Source organism: Oncorhynchus keta, chromosome 6 (assembly GCF_023373465.1).
Source record: "Oncorhynchus keta strain PuntledgeMale-10-30-2019 chromosome 6, Oket_V2, whole genome shotgun sequence".
Lineage (NCBI taxonomy): Eukaryota > Metazoa > Chordata > Actinopteri > Salmoniformes > Salmonidae > Oncorhynchus > Oncorhynchus keta.
In genome coordinates this window covers 8,352,013-8,373,911 of record NC_068426.1, presented here as the reverse complement: position 1 = coordinate 8,373,911, position 21,899 = coordinate 8,352,013, and the positions used below count along the sequence as shown (strand labels likewise).

The 21,899-nt window shown below is 45.2% G+C and overlaps 1 protein-coding gene across 2 annotated transcripts in view; it reads right to left on the bottom strand.

The window, feature by feature from the left end:
* The window catches only part of katnal1 (katanin p60 subunit A-like 1), a 28,938-nt gene extending 9,952 nt beyond the window's left edge, over positions 1-18,986 (bottom strand). Inside the window, exons 1-6 of one of the 2 annotated variants that reach the window (XM_052520488.1) lie at positions 18,828-18,986; positions 16,687-16,884; positions 16,085-16,245; positions 14,532-14,703; positions 14,175-14,302; positions 12,431-12,536 (exon numbers count right to left, since the gene is read on the bottom strand). In XM_052520488.1, the coding sequence (XP_052376448.1) occupies positions 12,431-12,536; positions 14,175-14,302; positions 14,532-14,703; positions 16,085-16,245; positions 16,687-16,848 (729 nt within the window). In that variant the 5' untranslated portion in view covers positions 16,849-16,884; positions 18,828-18,986. The remainder of the gene's footprint in view (positions 1-12,430; positions 12,537-14,174; positions 14,303-14,531; positions 14,704-16,084; positions 16,246-16,686; positions 16,885-18,827) is intronic. The other variant, XM_052520489.1, reaches the window with a different exon arrangement.
* Positions 18,987-21,899: the final 2,913 nt, after the last annotated feature.

Genomic DNA, 21,899 nt, shown 5'->3' with positions numbered 1-21,899 from the left:
TTACATGCCTGAGTGGTGTATGACAGACCAGCCTCTGAATATTCATCCATACATGTCAACATTCAAAACGGTTCACTGTATTCATTCACTCCCATGTAAGAAACCATGCATTTCTACACTGCATGGTCTTCGTGTGACGTATGTGTTTGGTTGTGACAATGAGATACCAATGAAATATTGACCCCCTTCATCACGTGATTGGGTCTGAGGGCAAGGGCTCAAAATTAAAGTTTTTCCATTGGTAGCACAGGTGCTCCTAACTTCATAAAGTTAGGAGCACCACATAAAACGTACCAAAGTGTTGGTCAGTGTTTCCCAAGGGACAACGTGAATAAATGTTACATTTAAACTAAATGTTTTGAATAGGTTGATTCAGAACATGACATTGTACAAATAACATGCTGATCTACACCATACACTACCAGTGGTAGCAACCTGTATTCCAGCTAACATTTATTTTGTCCTAGCTAGTGCATTTAGCTAAATGGCATTTAGCTAACCAGCGAGCTAGTTAGTGATTAGCATTAGCGATATGCATTATGTTAGGCCCTTGCCAGGTTCCTTATATTTCTATTTATTATGGATCCCCATTAGGTGTTGGCAAGGAAGCAGCTACTCTTCCTGGGGTCCAGCAACATTAAGGCAGTTATATACAATTTAAAAAATATTACATGACATTACACTTTTCCCAAAACATTAAGTGTGTTCCCTCAGGCAACTACTCTACTACCACATATCATCAATACGAAATCCATGTTTATGTGTGTGTAGAGTATGTGTCTTACCATGTGTACGTGTGTGTAGAGTATGTGTCTTATCATGTTTATGTGTGTGTAGAGTATGTGTCTTATCATGTTTATGTGTGTGTAGAGTATGTGTCTTATCATGTTTATGTGTGTGTAGAGTATGTGTCTTATCATGTGTATGTGTGTGTAGAGTATGTGTCTTATCATGTTTATGTGTGTGTAGAGTATGTGTCTTATCATGTGTATGTGTGTGTAGAGTATGTTTGTGTAGAGTATGTGTCTTATCATGTGTATGTGTGTGTAGAGTATGTGTCTTACCATGTGTATGTGTGTGCAGAGTATGTGTCTTACCATGTGTACGTGTGTGTAGAGTATGTGTCTTATCATGTTTATGTGTGTGTAGAGTATGTGTCTTATCATGTGTATGTGTGTGTAGAGTATGTTTGTGTAGAGTATGTGTCTTATCATGTGTATGTGTGTGTAGAGTATGTGTCTTACCATGTGTATGTGTGTGTAGAGTATGTTTGTGTAGAGTATGTGTGTGCAGAGTATGTGTCTTACCATGTGTATGTGTGTGTAGAGTATGTGTCTTACCATGTGTATGTGTGTGTAGAGTATGTGTCTTATCATGTGTATGTGTGTGTAGAGTATGTGTCTTATCATGTGTATGTGTGTGTAGAGTATGTGTCTTACCATGTGTATGTGTGTGCAGAGTATGTGTCTTACCATGTGTACGTGTGTGTAGAGTATGTGTCTTATCATGTTTATGTGTGTGTAGAGTATGTGTCTTATCATGTGTATGTGTGTGTAGAGTATGTGTCTTATCATGTTTATGTGTGTGTAGAGTATGTGTCTTATCATGTTTATGTGTGTGTAGAGTATGTGTCTTATCATGTTTATGTGTGTGTAGAGTATGTGTCTTATCATGTTTATGTGTGTGTAGAGTATGTGTCTTATCATGTTTATGTGTGTGTAGAGTATGTGTCTTATCATGTGTATGTGTGTGTAGAGTATGTGTCTTATCATGTTTATGTGTGTGTAGAGTATGTGTCTTATCATGTGTATGTGTGTGTAGAGTATGTGTCTTATCATGTTTATGTGTGTGTAGAGTATGTGTCTTATCATGTTTATGTGTGTGTAGAGTATGTGTCTTATCATGTTTATGTGTGTGTAGAGTATGTGTCTTATCATGTTTATGTGTGTGTAGAGTATGTGTCTTATCATGTTTATGTGTGTGTAGAGTATGTGTCTTATCATGTTTATGTGTGTGTGTCTCTTCACATTCCCCGCTGATCCATAAGGTGTATTTTTATCATTTAAAAAAATCTGATTCTACTGCTTGTATCAGTTACCTGATGTGGAATATAGTTCCATGTAGTCATGGCTCTATGTAGTACTGTGGAATAGAGTTCCATGTAGTCATGGCTCTATGTAGTACTGTGGAATAGAGTTCCATGTAGTCATGGCTCTATGTAGTACTGTGGAATAGAGTTCCATGTAGTCATGGCTCTATGTAGTACTGTGTAATAAAGTTCCATGTAGTCATGGCTCTATGTAGTACTGTGGAATAGAGTTCCATGTAGTCATGGCTCTATGTAGTACTGTGTAATAAAGTTCCATGTAGTCATGGCTCTATGTAGTACTGTGTAATAGAGTTCCATGTAGTCATGGCTCTATGTAGTACTGTGTAATAAAGTTCCATGTAGTCATGGCTCTATGTAGTACTGTGTAATAGAGTTCCATGTAGTCATGGCTCTATGTAGTACTGTGGAATAGAGTTCCATGTAGTCATGGCTCTATGTAGTACTGTGTAATAAAGTTCCATGTAGTCATGGCTCTATGTAGTACTGTGGAATAGAGTTCCATGTAGTCATGGCTCTATGTAGTACTGTGTAATAAAGTTCCATGTAGTCATGGCTCTATGTAGTACTGTGTAATAGAGTTCCATGTAGTCATGGCTCTATGTAGTACTGTGGAATAGAGTTCCATGTAGTCATGGCTCTATGTAGTACTGTGTAATAAAGTTCCATGTAGTCATGGCTCTATGTAGTACTGTGGAATAGAGTTCCATGTAGTCATGGCTCTATGTAGTACTGTGTAATAAAGTTCCATGTAGTCATGGCTCTATGTAGTACTGTGTAATAAAGTTCCATGTAGTCATGGCTCTATGTAGTACTGTGGAATAGAGTTCCATGTAGTCATGGCTCTATGTAGTACTGTGAAATAGAGTTCCATGTAGTCATGGCTCTATGTAGTACTGTGGAATAGAGTTCCATGTAGTCATGGCTCTATGTAGTACTGTGGAATAGAGTTCCATGTAGTCATGGCTCTATGTAGTACTGTGGAATAGAGTTCCATGTAGTCATGGCTCTATGTAGTACTGTGGAATAGAGTTCCATGTAGTCATGGCTCTATGTAGTACTGTGGAATAGAGTTCCATGTAGTCATGGCTCTATGTAGTACTGTGGAATAGAGTTCCATGTAGTCATGTCTCTATGTAGTACTGTGGAATAGAGTTCCATGTAGTCATGTCTCTATGTAGTACTGTGGAATAGAGTTCCATGTAGTCATGGCTCTATGTATTACTGTGGAATAGAGTTCCATGTAGTCATGGCTCTATGTAGTACTGTGGAATAGAGTTCCATGTAGTCATGGCTCTATGTATTACTGTGGAATAGAGTTCCATGTAGTCATGGCTCTATGTAGTCATGGCTCTATGTATTACTGTGGAATAGAGTTCCATGTAGTCATGGCTCTACGTAGTACTGTGGAATAGAGTTCCATGTAGTCATGGCTCTACGTAGTACTGTGGAATAGAGTTCCATGTAGTCATGGCTCTATGTAGTACTGTGGAATAGAGTTCCATGTAGTCATGGCTCTATGTAGTACTGTGGAATAGAGTTCCATGTAGTCATGGCTCTATGTAGTACTGTGGAATAGAGTTCCATGTAGTCATGGCTCTATGTAGTACTGTGGAATAGAGTTCCATGTAGTCATGGCTCTATGTAGTACTGTGGAATAGAGTTCCATGTAGTCATGGCTCTATGTAGTACTGTGGAATAGAGTTCCATGTAGTCATGGCTCTATGTAGTACTGTGGAATAGAGTTCCATGTAGTCATGGCTCTATGTAGTACTGTGGAATAGAGTTCCATGTAGTCATGGCTCTATGTAGTACTGTGGAATAGAGTTCCATGTAGTCATGGCTCTATGTAGTACTGTGGAATAGAGTTCCATGTAGTCATGGCTCTATGTAGTACTGTGGAATAGAGTTCCATGTAGTCATGGCTCTATGTAGTACTGTGGAATAGAGTTCCATGTAGTCATGGCTCTATGTAGTACTGTGGAATAGAGTTCCATGTAGTCATGGCTCTATGTAGTACTGTGGAATAGAGTTCCATGTAGTCATGGCTCTATGTAGTACTGTGGAATAGAGTTCCATGTAGTCATGGCTCTATGTATTACTGTGGAATAGAGTTCCATGTAGTCATGTCTCTATGTAGTACTGTGGAATAGAGTTCCATGTAGTCATGTCTCTATGTAGTACTGTGGAATAGAGTTCCATGTAGTCATGGCTCTATGTTGTACTGTGCGCCTCCCATAGTCTGTTCTGGACTTGGGGACTGTGAAGAGACCTCTGGTGACACGTCTTGTGGGGTATGAATGGGTGTCTGAGCTGTGTGCCAGTCGTTTAAACAGACACCACGGTGCATTCAGCAAGTCAACACTTCTTATAAAAACAAGTAGTGATGAAGTCAATCTCTCCTCCACTTTGAGCCATGAGAGACTTACAGTGGCAAGAAACAGTATGTGAACCCTTTGGAAATACCTGGATTTCTACATAAATTGGTTATAAAATTTGATGTGATCTTCATCTTGGCCACAACAATAAAATCATATTTTATTGGTCACATACACATGGTTAGCAATGTTATTGTGAGTGTAGTGAAATGCTTATGCTTCTAGATCTGACAGTGCAGCAGTATCTAACAGGTAATATCTATCAATTCCACAACAAAACCTAATATCTAACAAATTACATAACAAAGCCTAATATCTAACAAATTACATAACAAAACCTAATACACACTATCTAGTAAAGGAATGGTATGAAAATATATAAGTATAAAATATATAGATGAGCAGAGACAGAGCGGCCGAGATGCACTAGATAGTGAAGGATACAATATATAGTATATACATATGAGATGAGTAATGCCTGATATGTAAACATTATTAAAGTGGCAAGTGTTCCATTCATTAAAGTGGCCAATGATATCAAGTCTTTTTGCCTTCCTGTGACATCGGGTGTTGGAGTTGTCCTGGAGGGCAGGTAGTTTGCCCCCGGTGATGCGTTGCTCAGACCGCACTACCCTGTGGAGAGCCGTGCGGTTGTGGGCGGTGCAGTTGCCGTACCAGGCGGTGATTCAACCCGACAGGATGCTCTCAATTGTGCACCTGTAAAAGTTAGGGAGGGTTTTCGGTGACAAGCCACAATTTCTTCAGCCCCCTGAGGTTGAAGAGGCGTTGTTGCGCCTTCTTCACCACACTGTCTGTGCGTAGACCATTTCAGTTTGTCGGTGATATGTACACAGAGGAACTTAAAACTTTCCACCTTCTCCACTGCTGTCCTGTCGATGTGGATAGGGGGGTGTCCTGTCGATGTGGATATGGGGGTGTCCTGTCGATGTGGATAGGGGGTTGCTCCCTTAGTTGTTTTCTGAAGTCCACGACAAATAGACAAACAGGCTGCTTAAACTAGTAACACAAACATTTATACGTTTTCATGTCTTTATTGAACACTTCGTGTAAACATTCACAGTGCAGGGTGGGAAAAGTATGTGAACCCTTGGATTTAATAACTGGTTGACCCTCCTTTGGCAGCAATATCCTCAACCAAACGTTTTCTGAAGTTGCGGATCAGACTTGCACAACGGTCAGGAGGAATTTTGGACCATTCCTCTTTATAAAACTGTTTCAGTTTAGCAATATTCTTGGGATGTCTGGTGTGAACAGCTCGAGGTCATGCCACAGCATCTCAATCGGGATGAGGTCAAGACTCTGACTGGGCCACTCCAGAAGGTCAGGACTCTGACTGGGCCACTCCAGAAGGTCAGGACTCTGACTGGGCCACTCCAGAAGGTCAGGACTCTGACTGGGCCACTCCAGAAGGCCAGGACTCTGACTGGGCCACTCCAGGAGGCCAGGACTCTGACTGGGCCACTCCAGAAGTTCAGGACTCTGACTGGGCCACTCCAGAAGGCCAGGACTCTGACTGGGCCACTCCAGAAGGCCAGGACTCTGACTGGGCCACTCCAGAAGGTCAGGACTCTGACTGGGCCACTCCAGAAGGCCAGGACTCTGACTGGGCCACTCCAGAAGGCCAGGACTCTGACTGGGCCACTCCAGAAGGCCAGGACTCTGACTGGGCCACTCCAGAAGGCCAGGACTCTGACTGGGCCACTCCAGAAGGCCAGGACTCTGACTGGGCCACTCCAGAAGGCCAGGACTCTGACTGGGCCACTCCAGAAGGCCAGGACTCTGACTGGGCCACTCCAGAAGGCCAGGACTCTGACTGGGCCACTCCAGAAGGCCAGGACTCTGACTGGGCCACTCCAGAAGGCCAGGACTCTGACTGGGCCACTCCAGAAGGCCAGGACTCTGACTGGGCCACTCCAGAAGGCCAGGACTCTGACTGGGCCACTCCAGAAGGCCAGGACTCTGACTGGGCCACTCCAGAAGGCCAGGACTCTGACTGGGCCACTCCAGAAGGCCAGGACTCTGACTGGGCCACTCCAGAAGGCCAGGACTCTGACTGGGCCACTCCAGAAGGCCAGGACTCTGACTGGGCCACTCCAGAAGGCCAGGACTCTGACTGGGCCACTCCAGAAGGCCAGGACTCTGACTGGGCCACTCCAGAAGGCCAGGACTCTGACTGGGCCACTCCAGAAGGCCAGGACTCTGACTGGGCCACTCCAGAAGGCCAGGACTCTGACTGGGCCACTCCAGAAGGCCAGGACTCTGACTGGGCCACTCCAGAAGGCCAGGACTCTGACTGGGCCACTCCAGAAGGCCAGGACTCTGACTGGGCCACTCCAGAAGGCCAGGACTCTGACTGGGCCACTCCAGAAGGCCAGGACTCTGACTGGGCCACTCCAGAAGGCCAGGACTCTGACTGGGCCACTCCAGAAGGCCAGGACTCTGACTGGGCCACTCCAGAAGGCCAGGACTCTGACTGGGCCACTCCAGAAGGCCAGGACTCTGACTGGGCCACTCCAGAAGGCCAGGACTCTGACTGGGCCACTCCAGAAGGCCAGGACTCTGACTGGGCCACTCCAGAAGGCCAGGACTCTGACTGGGCCACTCCAGAAGGCCAGGACTCTGACTGGGCCACTCCAGAAGGCCAGGACTCTGACTGGGCCACTCCAGAAGGCCAGGACTCTGACTGGGCCACTCCAGAAGGCCAGGACTCTGACTGGGCCACTCCAGAAGGCCAGGACTCTGACTGGGCCACTCCAGAAGGCCAGGACTCTGACTGGGCCACTCCAGAAGGCCAGGACTCTGACTGGGCCACTCCAGAAGGCCAGGACTCTGACTGGGCCACTCCAGAAGGCCAGGACTCTGACTGGGCCACTCCAGAAGGCCAGGACTCTGACTGGGCCACTCCAGAAGGTCAGGACTCTGACTGGGCCACTCCAGAAGGTCAGGACTCTGACTGGGCCACTCCAGAAGGTCAGGACTCTGACTGGGCCACTCCAGAAGGTCAGGACTCTGACTGGGCCACTCCAGAAGGTCAGGACTCTGACTGGGCCACGCCAGAAGGTCTATTTTCTTCTGTTGAAGCCATTCGGTTGTTGATTTACTTCTGTGTTTTGGGTCGTTGTTCTATTGCGTCATCCAACTTCTGTTGAACTTCAATTGGCCCCGACAGATGAATTCCCCAGTTTATGATAGCAAGCTGTCCAGGTCCTGAGGCAGCCCCAAACCATGATGACCTTCTACCATACTTTACAGTTGGGATGAGATTTTGATGTTGGTGTACTGTGCCTTTTTTTCATCACAAATAGTGTTGTGTTTTCCTTCCAAACAACTCAACTGTAGTTTCATCTTTCCACTGAATATTTTGCCAGGAGCGCTGTGGAACATCGAGGTGCACTTTTGCACACTTCAGACGTGAAGCAATGTTTTTTTTGGACAGCAGTGGCTTCTTCCGTGGTGTCCTCCCATGAGCACCATTCTTGTTTAGTGTTTTACATATCGTAGACTCATCAACAGAGATGTTAGCATGTTCCAGAGATTTCTGTAAGTCTTTAGCTGACACTCTAGGGTTCTTCTTAACCTCATTGAGCGTTCTGCGCTGTGCTCTTGTAGTCATCTTTCCAGGATGGTTACTCCTAAGGAAAGTAGCAACAGTGATGGACTTTCTCCATTTCTCTTACCGTGGACTGACAAACGTCAAGGCTTTTTAGAGATACTTTTGTAACCCTTTCCAGCTTTATGCAAGTCAATCATTCTTAATATTGGTTCTTCTGAAATCTCTTTTGTTCTAGGCATGGCTCACATCAGACAATCCTTCTTGTGAATAGCAAACTCAAATTTTGTGAGTGTTTTTATGGGGCAGGGCAGCTATCACCGACGTCTCTAATCTCGTCTCATCGATTGGACTCCAGGTTAGTTGACTCCGGACTCCAATTAGCTTTTGGAGAAGTGATTAGCCTCGGGGTTCACATACTTTGTCCAACCTACATTGTGAATGTTTAAATTCTGTATTCAATATAGACCAGAAAAATACAATAATTTGTGTGTAATTAGTTTAAGCACACTGTGTTTGTCTATTGTTGTGACTTAGATGAAGACCAGATCAAAATGTATGCCAAATTTATGCTGAAATCCAGGTAATTCCAAAGGGTTCACATACTTTTTCCTTGACACTGTACATGCATATTTAGACTAGCTAACTCACGTTTTGCAGAGAAAAAGATACAAAAAAATGAATTGTATAAACAGAGAGGGCAAGGTGTAAAGAAGCATTGTTCTCGATTTGGAAGAATCTGTGTGGAGTGCATGAATTGACAGCATGCTGAGAGACTAAACAGTGTGCTGCCTGCTTGAGTGACAGGGGGCAGGGCATGGTGTGCATAGCCTGGGAACTGGAAGAAAACAGCCGTTTGAGGGAGAAAGAGGACTCGCTGACTATGGCACGCGAAGCCTAAATCAATTATTACCTGGGTGATTTAAAAAATAAATACAAAAATTCTAGTCGCACTGGTGTTCCCAAATTAAAACTGCACAGCTAAATATTTTGGAAGCATGTAGGTATTACAGACTGGGGTCAGGGAGAGGTTGAAAATGTCAGTGAAGACACTTGCCAACTGGTCAGCGTAAGCTCAGAGTACGCGTCCTGATATTCAGTCTGGCCCTGTGGCCTTGTGAATGTTGACCTGTTTAAAAAAGTTCTTTCTCACATCGACTACAGAGAGGGCAATCACACAGTCGTCCAGAACAGCTGGTGCTTTCATGCATGGTTTAGTTTTCTTAACCTTGAAGCGAGTATAGAATACATTTACATAATCTGATAGGTTTGTGTCACTGGGCAGCTCACGACTGAGTTTCCATTTGCAATCCGTGATTGTTTGCAAGCCTTGACACATCCGACGAGTGTCAGAGCAGGTGTAGTGGGATTAGATCATAGTCCTGTATTGACGATTTGACGGTTTGATGGTTCGTCGGAGGGCATAGCGGGATTTCTTATAAGCGTCCGGATTAGTGTTCCGCTCTTTGAAAGCAGCAGCTCTAGCCTTTAGCTCAGTGCAGATGTTGCATGCAATCCATGGCTTCTGGTTGGGATATGTACGTACGGTCACTATGGGGACAACGTCGTCGATGCACTTATTAATAGCCGGTGACTGATGTGGTGTACTCCTCAATGCCATCGAATGAATACCGGAACATATTCCAGTCTGTGCTAGGGAAACAGTCCTGTAGCATAGCATCCGCTTCATCAGACCACTTCCGTATTGAGCGCATCACTGGTACTTCCTGTTTGAGTTTTTACTTGTAAGCAGGAGTCTAGAGGACAGAGTTATGGTCAGATTTACCAAATGAAGGGAGAGCTTTGTATATGTCTCTGTGTGTGGAGTAAAGGTAATATAGAGTTTTTTCGCCTCTAGTTGCACAGGTGACATGCTGGTAGAAATGAGGTAAGACGGATTTCAGTTTTCCTGGCTCTGAAAGCAACGTCAGCACAAGAACTGTTCGTCAGGACCTTCATGTAATGGGTTTCCATGGCCAAGCAGTGGCACACAAGCCTAAGATCACCATGCGCAATGCCAAGCATCGGCTGGAGTGGTGTAAAGCTTGCCACTATTAGACTCCGGAGCAGTGGAAACGCATTCTCTGGAGTGATTAATCACTCTTCACCATCTGTCAGTCCAACAGACAAATCTGGGTTTGGCAGATGCCAGGAGAACGCTACCTGCCCCAATGCATAGTGCCAACTGTAAAGTTTGGTGGAGGAGGACTAATGGTCTGGGGCTGTTTTTCATAGTTTGGGCCCCTTAGTTCCAGTGAAGGGAAATAGTAATGCTACAGCATACAATGACACGTTACTGCGATAAGGGCTTCCTCCATTCTAGACAATGCTATACTATCCAACTTTGTGGCAACAGTTTGGACAAGGCCCTTTCCTGTTTCAGTATGACAACGCACCCATGCACAAAGTGAGGTCCACAAAGGAATGGTTTGTTGAGATCGATGTGGAAGAACCTGACTGGCCTGCACAGAGCCCTGACCTCAATAGTACGCAGCATCATCTGAATGTGTGTGCAACAAAAGTTCAACATTCACCTTCCGCTACCATTTCTGTCAAGCCGTCTACACGTACAGTTCGACGCTTATGTTAGCTAAATCCAACGTGTGGCACCACACCAAACCCACTGCAACTGCCTCTGCAACGCAATGCTGCAAGGACAAACGCACTGCAACTGCCTCTGCAACGCAGTGCTGCAAGGACAAACGCACTGCAACTGCAACGCAGTGCTGCAAGGACAAACGCACTGCAACTGCCTCTGCAACGCAGTGCTGCAAGGACAAACGCACTGCAACTGCCTCTGCAACGCAGTGCTGCAAGGACAAACGCACTGCAACTGCCTCTGCAACGCAGTGCTGCAAGGACAAACGCACTGCAACTGCCTCTGCAACGCAGTGCTGCAAGGACAAACGCACTGCAACTGCCTCTGCAACGCAGTGCTGCAAGGACAAACGCACTGCAACTGCCTCTGCAACGCAGTGCTGCAAGGACAAATGCACTGCAACTGCCTCTGCAACGCAGTGCTGCAAGGACAAATGCACTGCAACTGCCTCTGCAACGCAGTGCTGCAAGGACAAACGCACTGCAACTGCCTCTGCAACGCAATGCTGCAAGGACAAACGCACTGCAACTGCCTCTGCAACGCAGTGCTGCAAGGACAAACGCACTGCAACTGCCTCTGCAACGCAGTGCTGCAAGGACAAACGCACTGCAACTGCCTCTGCAACGCAGTGCTGCAAGGACAAACGCACTGCAACTGCTGCAAGGACAAACGCACTGCAACTGCAACGCAATGCTGCAAGGACAAACGCACTGCAACTGCCTCTGCAACGCAGTGCTGCAAGGACAAACGCACTGCAACTGCCTCTGCAACGCAGTGCTGCAAGGACAAACGCACTGCAACTGCCTCTGCAACGCAGTGCTGCAAGGACAAACGCACTGCAACGCAATGCTGCAAGGACAAACGCACTGCAACTGCCTCTGCAACGCAGTGCTGCAAGGACAAACGCACTGCAACTGCCTCTGCAACGCAGTGCTGCAAGGACAAACGCACTGCAACTGCCTCTGCAACGCAGTGCTGCAAGGACAAACGCACTGCAACTGCCTCTGCAACGCAGTGCTGCAAGGACAAACGCACTGCAACTGTCTCTGCAACGCAGTGCTGCAAGGACAAACGCAGCATTTCATTGGAAATTAATGTAATTCTGGTGTATCAAAATTCAATAATTCATGCCAGCCAGGCAGGCTATACTCCGGTTGTAAAGGGAAGCCATGTGTTTAATATTATGAGAAATAAAAATAGCAGGCTTAGCCTATAGAAAGCTGATGGGATCCTCCTCTTTTTAATATAAACTCTGTTTTCTCACGCAATTGCATAGCCTACAGCAATGTACCATAATATTGGTTTATAGAAACAGCTATTTCATCCCATGCATCAACCAGCTATGATGATCGGACTCTGGCTAAACAACAGGTGATCCTATTCCACTTAAATTCTGAATGTCAGGGCTCTCCTGAAGTGTTCATTTATTTAAATGTCATTACATTTGCATTGACATCAGAGTGATTAGAGGGACAATAGAGTGCTGATTACCAGGCAGTTAGCAAGATTGGTAGGCCACTAATGACCATCAGCAACATCAGAGCGCAGTTTTGGAGAAGCCTCGTTACCGTTTGCCTGCGGTCATGACTCCTGACTGCCGGTGTGGCGGTAATACGGTCACGTTGACAGCCCTTACTGACTTCACACACTTCTCTCATTGCCTTTTATGTGTGTGTGTGTGTGTGTGTGTGTGTGTGTGTGTGTGTGTGTGTGTGTGTGTGTGTGTGTGTGTGTGTGTGTGTGTGTGTGTGTGTGTGTGTGTGTGTGTGTGTTACCTTCCAGGGTCTGCGTATACCCTTGAAGAAGTCTGGCATCCACATGGGCAGAACCACCGCTTCTCTCAGCAGCTTCTTAGCATCTTCCAGGTCAGCGATGTCCCCCCTGGAACACAACACAACGTATCAGCGATGTCCCCCCTGGAACACAACACAACGTATCAGCGATGTCCCCCCTGGAACACAACACAACGTATCAGCGATGTCCCCCCTGGAACACAACACAACGTATCAGCGATGTCCCCCCTGGAACACAACACAACGTATTAGCGATGTCCCCCTGGAACACAACATAACGTATTAGCGATGTCCCCCTGGAACACAACACAACGTATTAGCGATGTCCCCCTGGAACACAACATAACGTATTAGCGATGTCCCCCCTGGAACACAACACAACGTATCAGCGATGTCCCCCCTGGAACACAACACAACGTATCAGCGATGTCCCCCCTGGAACACAACACAACGTATCAGCGATGTCCCCCCTGGAACACAACACAACGTATCAGCAATGTCCCCCCTGGAACACAACACAACGTATCAGCGATGTCCCCCTGGAACACAACACAACGTATCAGCAATGTCCCCCCTGGAACACAACACAACGTATCAGCGATGTCCCCCCTGGAACACAACACAACATATCAGCGATGTCCCCCCTGGAACACAACACAACGTATCAGCGATGTCCCCCCTGGAACACAACACAACGTATCAGCGATGTCCCCCCTGGAACACAACACAACGTATCAGCGATGTCCCCCCTGGAACACAACACAACGTATCAGCGATGTCCCCCCTGGAACACAACACAACGTATCAGCGATGTCCCCCCTGGAACACAACACAACGTATCAGCGATGTCCCCCCTGGAACACAACACAACGTATCAGCGATGTCCCCCCTGGAACACAACACAACGTATCAGCGATGTCCCCCTGAAACACAACATAACGTATTAGCGATGTCCCCCTGGAACACAACAAACGTATCAGCAATGTCCTCCCTGGAACACAACACAACGTATCAGCGATGTCCCCCTGGAACACAACGTATTAGCGATGTCCCCCTGGAACACAACACAACGTATCAGCGATGTCCCCCCTGGAACACAACACAACGTATCAGCGATGTCCCCCCTGGAACACAACACAACGTATCAGCGATGTCCCCCCTGGAACACAACACAACGTATCAGCGATGTCCCCCCTGGAACACAACACAACGTATCAGCGATGTCCCCCCTGGAACACAACACAACGTATCAGCGATGTCCCCCCTGGAACACAACACAACATATCAGCGATGTCCCCCCTGGAACACAACACAACGTATCAGCGATGTCCCCCCTGGAACACAACACAACGTATCAGCGATGTCCCCCCTGGAACACAACACAACGTATCAGCGATGTCCCCCCTGGAACACAACACAACGTATCAGCGATGTCCCCCCTGGAACACAACACAACGTATCAGCGATGTCCCCCCTGGAACACAACACAACGTATCAGCGATGTCCCCCCTGGAACACAACACAACGTATCAGCGATGTCCCCCCTGGAACACAACACAACGTATCAGCGATGTCCCCCCTGGAACACAACACAACGTATCAGCGATGTCCCCCCTGGAACACAACACAACGTATCAGCGATGTGTCAGACCTACAGTGATACACACAAAGTGAGTGAGTCAGAGTGACACACACACACACACACACAGTGATGTGTTTAATGTACCAGTGTATGTTGGGGTTGCGGGAGACGATGTCTCTCTCCAGCGCCTCCACTAAGTCACTGTCGTACCCCGAACCATCAAACTTCTTCAGCTCTCCATCCCCTGCTCCCTCTGCTACAGCCTTTTTACCCTGCAGGACACACACGTTTAACAAGTTTAACTTCCCCGCCTTATATCCTCTCCTTACCCTGGGACAACAGACATGTGGGTTTAAGGGCTGGTTTCCCAGACACAAGTCTAGTCCCAGACTAAAACAGTTATTTAGATAGAGATCGAGCATGATTTTCAGTCCAGGACTTTGTGTGTCCAGGAAACCAGCCCTAACAGTGTAAGTGTAGTATCTCCAGCTGTACACTGACCTTGTCATCTCTGACCTTGGTGCCTCGGGGGGCATCCCTGGGGGCGGGGCGGTCTGTTTTAGGGTTGGTCTGGCCCCTCCCTCCCGGAGCCCCTCTGGGCTGCATACCTGGAGAGTCCTTCCTCTGCTGGGGTTTCACCCCACTGTTAGGACGCTTCACTGCAGTAGGGGCCCTAAACAACACACACACACACACACACACACACACACACACACACACACACACACACACACACACACACACACACACACACACACACACAGACAGGCAGACAGACACACAAACAGAGACAGGCAGACAGACACACAGGGACAAACAGAGACAGGCAGACAGACCCACAGGGACAAACAGAGACAGGCAGACAGACACACAGGGACAAACAGAGACAGGCAGACAGACCCACAAACAGAGACAGGCAGACAGACACACAGGGACAAACAGAGACAGGCAGACAGACACAAACAGAGACAGGCAGACAGACACACAGGGACAAACAGAGACAGGCAGACAGACACAAACAGAGACAGGCAGACAGACACACAGGGACAAACAGAGACAGGCAGACAGACACAAACAGAGACAGGCAGACAGACACACAGGGACAAACAGAGACAGGCAGACAGACACAAACAGAGACAGGCAGACAGACACACAGGGACAAACAGAGACAGGCAGACAGACACACAGGGACAAACAGAGACAGGCAGACAGACCCACAAACAGAGACAGGCAGACAGACACACAGGGACAAACAGAGACAGGCAGACAGACACAAACAGAGACAGGCAGACAGACACACAGGGACAAACAGAGACAGGCAGACAGACACAAACAGAGACAGGCAGACAGACACACAGGGACAAACAGAGACAGGCAGACAGACCCACAAACAGAGACAGGCAGACAGACACACAGGGACAAACAGAGACAGGCAGACACACACACATGAAGCAATCAAAGTCCCAGTAGTGTAGTGAAACAGAACGTCAGTTTGAGAGATCATGGTGGCTGTACGATGCTACAGGGCCTATAGGCTATTTTAGAAAGACATACAGCTAGTGAATGAAACTATGAAGCATGTAAACTTTTTATGATGGTCCTGTCAATGTTAATCGTCATGCTATTCAGAAGATGTGTTGCCTACTCTCTGCCATGTGCAGCTGAACATCCAATAGGAAGCAGCAGCTTGTCGACGTCAAGAGGGGATCATTTGGTTAAGTGGCAGTTCCTCCTCTCATATCAGTGGATAACAACACACTGATATGTCCACTTCAATACGCACACACACACACACACACAGTTATTGGGGCTATAACGTTTCGGTGTTCACGCTACAATGATCCCCATGATGTTGCCTTGAGATATTAATTTGAGCTCTGTACTTGTTCTTCGTTATAAAATGAGACCTTACACAGCCAGGTGCTGTTTACTCCGTCAGCTTTCCTCCTCTCCACTCAGTAACGGAGCTGGTGTGGGGGAACCAGGCTCAAGTGATGAATAAGATTGCCTGAGACCTGAAGAAAATTGTGACAGGTCTCAGACACTTCATGTACCTGTGCTCTGCAGGGGTGGGTGGGGGCCACACTGCAGGGTCTCTGGGCCCCTCCTCAGACTGAGGGACGGGGAAGTCAGCTGGCTTGTCCACCTTAAAACTCTCCAGAGTTCCCACAATGCCTTTCACCTGCTCATACTCCTCCAACAACTCCTGTCTCACCTAGAGCGAGAGAGAACGAGAGAGGACATTTCGGTAACACTTTTAGCCAACCGGTACATCACATTATTACTTGTTAAGCATGAGCGTTGATAATGTCGTATTACCAAACAACTACCTCTTTCCCTACTGTATTTATTTATTTAGCTCCTTTGCACCCCATTATTTTTATTTCTACTTTGGACATTCCGCCACTGCAAATCTACCATTCCAGTGTTTTACTTGCTATATTGTATTTACTTTGCCACCATGTTTTTACTCCATGTGTAACTCTGTGTTGTTGTATGTGTCGAACTGCTTTGCTTTATCTTGGCCAGGTCGCAATTGTAAATGAGAACTTGTTCTCAACTTGCCTACCTGGTTAAATAAAGGTGAAATAAAATAAATAAAAATGACCAATGCTTCAACATGTATTTGTGATGTATGTGTTTGGGAGAGTCTCACCTGTTGCCACTTGACTTTGAGTGCAGGGTCTCTGAGGGCTTGGCTGTGTTTATGTATCTGCTGGATCACTCCCTGGTAGTAGACCATAGAAGAGTCATAGTTCCCCAGCAGAGCATACTCTCTGCCCTTCTTAGCGTTGTCACAGATCTCTGCCAGGTTCATCTTAAACGGAGGACAAGGTTTCTGTGCTGGAACTGTCTGGCAGGGAAACAGAAGAAGGCAACATTAGTTCTCCTTCGATCTTCGGGTCGAAACGTTGCACAATCAAACTGAAGCAATCATCATCAGTGTGCGGGTATCTCTCTCTCTCTCTTTAGTTGACTTGTTGTACCCTGCAAGTCACTACTCTGAAACTAAGCTATATTAGTATGACATGATCTCAGCCCTGAGAATGTAAAAGTGACGCAAGTAAACCAAGATCATGGCATGGCTCACAGGCTTTACTAACAATGGGAACTGTTGTCAAACAGTAGTGAGAGCTCTGGGTTCCCTTTACTTTGCTCTACTGCTGGCTGTGTCATATGATCCCTTTCTTCAGTGTGTAGAGTTGGCTTGTCAGACTTACTATGTTTGGATTAGCTAGCTAACCAGCTAGCTACATACTATCTGAAATCAATTGACTGTTTGGACAACCAGGGTTGGAGTAAGAGCAAACTCAATAGTTAGATATAATAAACTGTATAGACTGGAGGACATCACACCGCCAGGGCAAGGAGGTTATCACACCGTGAGGGTGTAAGTATAGCTTCCGCCCCTCTCCTTGCCCCGAACCAGGGACCCTCTGCACACAACAACAGCCACCCTCGAAGCATCGTGCCACAAAAGCCACGGCCCTTGCAGAGAAAGGTGAACAACTACTTCAAGGTCTCAGAGCAAGTGACATCATTGATTGAAACACTATTAGCGCACACCACCACCACCACTAACTAGCTAGCCATTTCACATCGGTTACACTCACCCCCCTTTTGACCTCCTCCTTTTCAGCAGCAACCAGTGATCCAGGTCACGGCACCAATGTAACAGTATAGCTTCAGTCCCTCTCCTCGCCCCTACCTGGGCTCGAAGCAGGGACCCTCTGCACACATTAACAACAGCCACCCTCGAAGCATCGTTACCTATAGCGCCACAAACACCTAGGCCCTTGCAAAGCAAGGGGAACAACTTCTTCAAGGTCTCAGAACTATTGACATCAACAATTGAAACACTATTAGCGCGCACCACCGCTAACTAGCTAGCCATTTCACATCGGTTACAAGGGCAAGGATGTTATCACACCGTGAGGGCTAAGAGGTTATCAGGACCGAGTTTGGGAAACCTTGTGCTAGACAAGCAGTAGGGTGGCAGCTGTCTAAGGCACTGCATCTCAGTGATTGAGGTGTCACTACAGACACCCAGGTTCGAATCCAGGCTGTATCACAACCCGGCCGTGATTGGGAGTCCCATAGAGCAGCGCACAATTGGCCCAGCATCGTCCGGGTTTGGCCCGTGTAGGCCGTCATTGTAAATAACAATGTTCTTAACTGACTTGCCTAGATCAATAACATCTTATCCCACGGTAAGCAGGATGTCCTATTGTTGACAGCAATGTCCCTTCATGCCGGTTACACCGACATACCTTTCATTAACCATATGTTCACTAACTACATTAACTTCAAAGCCTATTTAATGTAGCCCTACTTAATCCAGATGGGTTTCATAGTTAGCTAAAATAGCTAACAAACATAATTTTCACAATGTAGCTAGCTAGCTAGCTAAGGTAAATATGTCAACCATTATCATTAGCATTACTAATGGGCTAGTATGGGAATCAACAATAATAAGATCAGCAGGAAATATTTTCAAAGAATGCACATTATCCATAAAAATCTATCATCGCAAATCAGGACCCTGATCTTGTAGTTCAAACACAGACATCTCTCCATCTATTTTGATCAGCAGTATGTGTAAATAAAACAACATTTCCCATAAACCTCCAGTCAGTTACACCCCAAGCTTAGGCCAGATAACAAAACGGATCGCATGGCAAGAAAATACCCTCTCGTTTCGAACAAATTACGTCCGCGTAAGTATGCCACAAAAACCCAGGGACAAACAAATAGCTACTATTTACAACTATGTGCATGAAAAGAATATGATTGTACCTCAAAGAGAAGCACTTGTATCTGTTGTTGTCTGCAGTAGTCCGTTAGACGGTGCTGTTACCATGGCCGCGGAGAGACGCCGTGTGGAGAATGACGATCATATGGGGGGAAGAAGAGGAAGAGGCGTGGCCGCTGGAGTTCATGGATGACATCAGTCAACGTCAAGAACTGAACAGACTTGTCAAAATATAAACTTACATATTTAGGCATAACCATTACAAAGGATCAGATGTCTAGAGGCTTACTAAATTTTAACCCTCTTATTAAAAAAACCCAGAAGAAACTAAATCAATGGCTACAGAGAGACTTATCTTTAAAAGGTAGAGTCCTAATAACCAAGGCTGAAGGTATCTCTAGACTAACATATGGTGCTCTATCTTTATATCTTGACCGTAAAATAAGCAAGGAGATAGACCAGATGCTTTTCAACTTTCTTTGGAGAAACCGTACCCATTACATTAGGAAAACTGTTGTAATGAACACTTATGAGAATGGTGGACTGAATTTTCTGGATTTTACTACTTTAAATAATACTTTCAAGATCAATTGGATAAAACAATTCCTAAGAAGACCCACTTCTATCTGGAATTTTATTCCTCATCATGTCTTCTCTACTTTTGGTGGCCTTAACTTCATGTTGTTTTGCAATTATAATATTGACAAAGTTCCAGTGAAACTTTCTGCTTTTCATCGGCAGGTTTTCTTGTCATGGTCCTTAATTTATAAACACAATTTTTCTCCACACAGATATTATATATGGAATAATCGGGATATATTGTATAAAAATACCTCTCTGTTTTTAGAATATTGGTTCAGAAATAATATCCTATTGGTGAGCCAACTGGTAAATGCAGAGGGTCTTTTACTCAGTTATAAAGAATTCTTATCACTTTACAAGGTCCCTGTAACACCTAAAGATTTTGCAATTGTTTTAGATGCCATTCCCTCAGGTGTTGCTATGTTATTCAGGAACATGTCAAGACCTGACCCTCAGAGCCTACCTTCTATTGACCCTGTTGACTCATCAGTAGGAAAGATTTGTTTCTCTTTTGGTCCATTCAACAACAGAGCGATACAATCCTTGTTTCAGCAGGATGTTGTATCTATACCTTATGTCATGCCTTATTGGAATGGATTTATTGATAATATCTGTTGGAAAAAAGTTTGGATGTTGCCACAAACATACCTACTTGTTAACAAAATTAAGGAAGTTTCCTTTAAAATGATTCATAAATATTATCCTGCCAACCACTATATGAAGAAGTTTAAGGAAAACATCAACTCAAATTGCTCCTTTTGTAATGACCACCCAGAAACAGTTGTGCATCTTTTTGGCATTGTATGCAATAGAAATAAGCGGAATCATTTTTATGTAATTAATTTCATTATGCTTTTGGCCAAATTTCATATACACAAATGTAAATTTACAAACAGAAAACCACATTTTCGTATCCTACAAAAATAAATTGAACTGTATTTTAAGACGGTTAAATGCTCTACTAACAAAAAAGCTGTTAGAATTGTAAGTATATGCATGTCCCTTAAGGTCCTTGTGTAATTGTAATGTGATATTGTACCCCCTAGCTCGATTGTCCATTGTTTGTAATCTATGTATGCTTGTGTTCCCTCATGTGCTTTATGTATTGATTTGTTGTTAATAAAAAAAAATTAAAAAAATGAAAAAAAAAAAAAAGATAGATTCAGTTCCTAAAAAAAAATAATAATAAAAAAAAAAACTTGTCAAAATATAATGACATGGGTAGTATGCTAACAGAATTTTCACTAAATTCTCTGGATGAAATGGTTTAATCGAAGCTGGAAGGTAAAACGACGCATTCTTTATACATCTCTGTTATAGACTAGAGAGAGAGAGCAAGACAAAAAATAATGGTGTTCCAAAAAAGGTCCAGTTGCCAGAACCACAAATACAAAATTCCATCTAGACACCGTTGCCCTAAGCACACAAAAACATATACATACCTAGGCCTAAACATCAGCGCCACAGGTAACTTCCACAAAGCTGCGAACGATCTGAGAGACAAGGCAAAAAGGGCCTTCTATGCCATCAAAAGGAACATAAAATTCGACCTACCAATTAGGATCTGGCAAAAAATACTTGAATCAGTTATAGAACCCATTGCAATTTATGGTTGTGAAGTCGGGGGTTCGCTCAACAACCAACATTTCACAAAATAGGACAAACACCAGAATTCTGCAAAAATATCCTCTGTGTAATACTGCATGCAGAGCAGAGCTTATGATCAAAATCCAGAAAAGAGCCGTTGAATTCTACAACCACCTAAAAGGAAGCGATTCCCAAACCTTCCATAACAAAGCCATCACCTTACATAGAGATGAACCTGGAGAAGAGTCACCTAAGCAAGCTGGTCCTGGGGCTCTGTTCACAAACACAAACAGACCCAACAGAGCCCCAGGACAGCATCACAATTAGACCCAACTAAATCATGAGAAAACAATTACTTGACACATTGGAAATAATTAACAAAAAAAACAGAGCAAACTAGAATGTTATTTGGCCCTAAACAGAGAGTACACAGTGGCAGAATACCTGACCACTGTGACTGACCCTAAACAGAGAGTACATAGTGGCAGAATACCTGACCACTGTTACTGACCCAAACATAAGGAAAGCTTTGACTATGTACAGACTCAGTGAGCATAGCCTTGCTATTGAGAAATGCCGCCGTAGGCAGACATGGCTCTCAAGAGAAGACAGGCTATGTGCTCACTGCCCACAAAATGAGGTGGAAACTGAGCTGCACTTCCTAATCTCCTGCCCAATGGATGACCATATTAGAGAGACATATTTCCCTCAGATTACACAGACCCACAAGGAATTTGAAAAACAAATCCTATTTTGATAAACTCCCATATCTATTGGGTGAAATACCAGTGTGCAATCACAGCAGCAAGATTAGTGACCTGTTGCCACAAGAAAAGGGCAACCAGTGAAGAACAAACACCATTGTAATTACAACCCATATTTATGCTTATTTATTTTCCCTTGTGTACTTTAACTATTTGCACATCGTTACAACACTGTAAATAGAC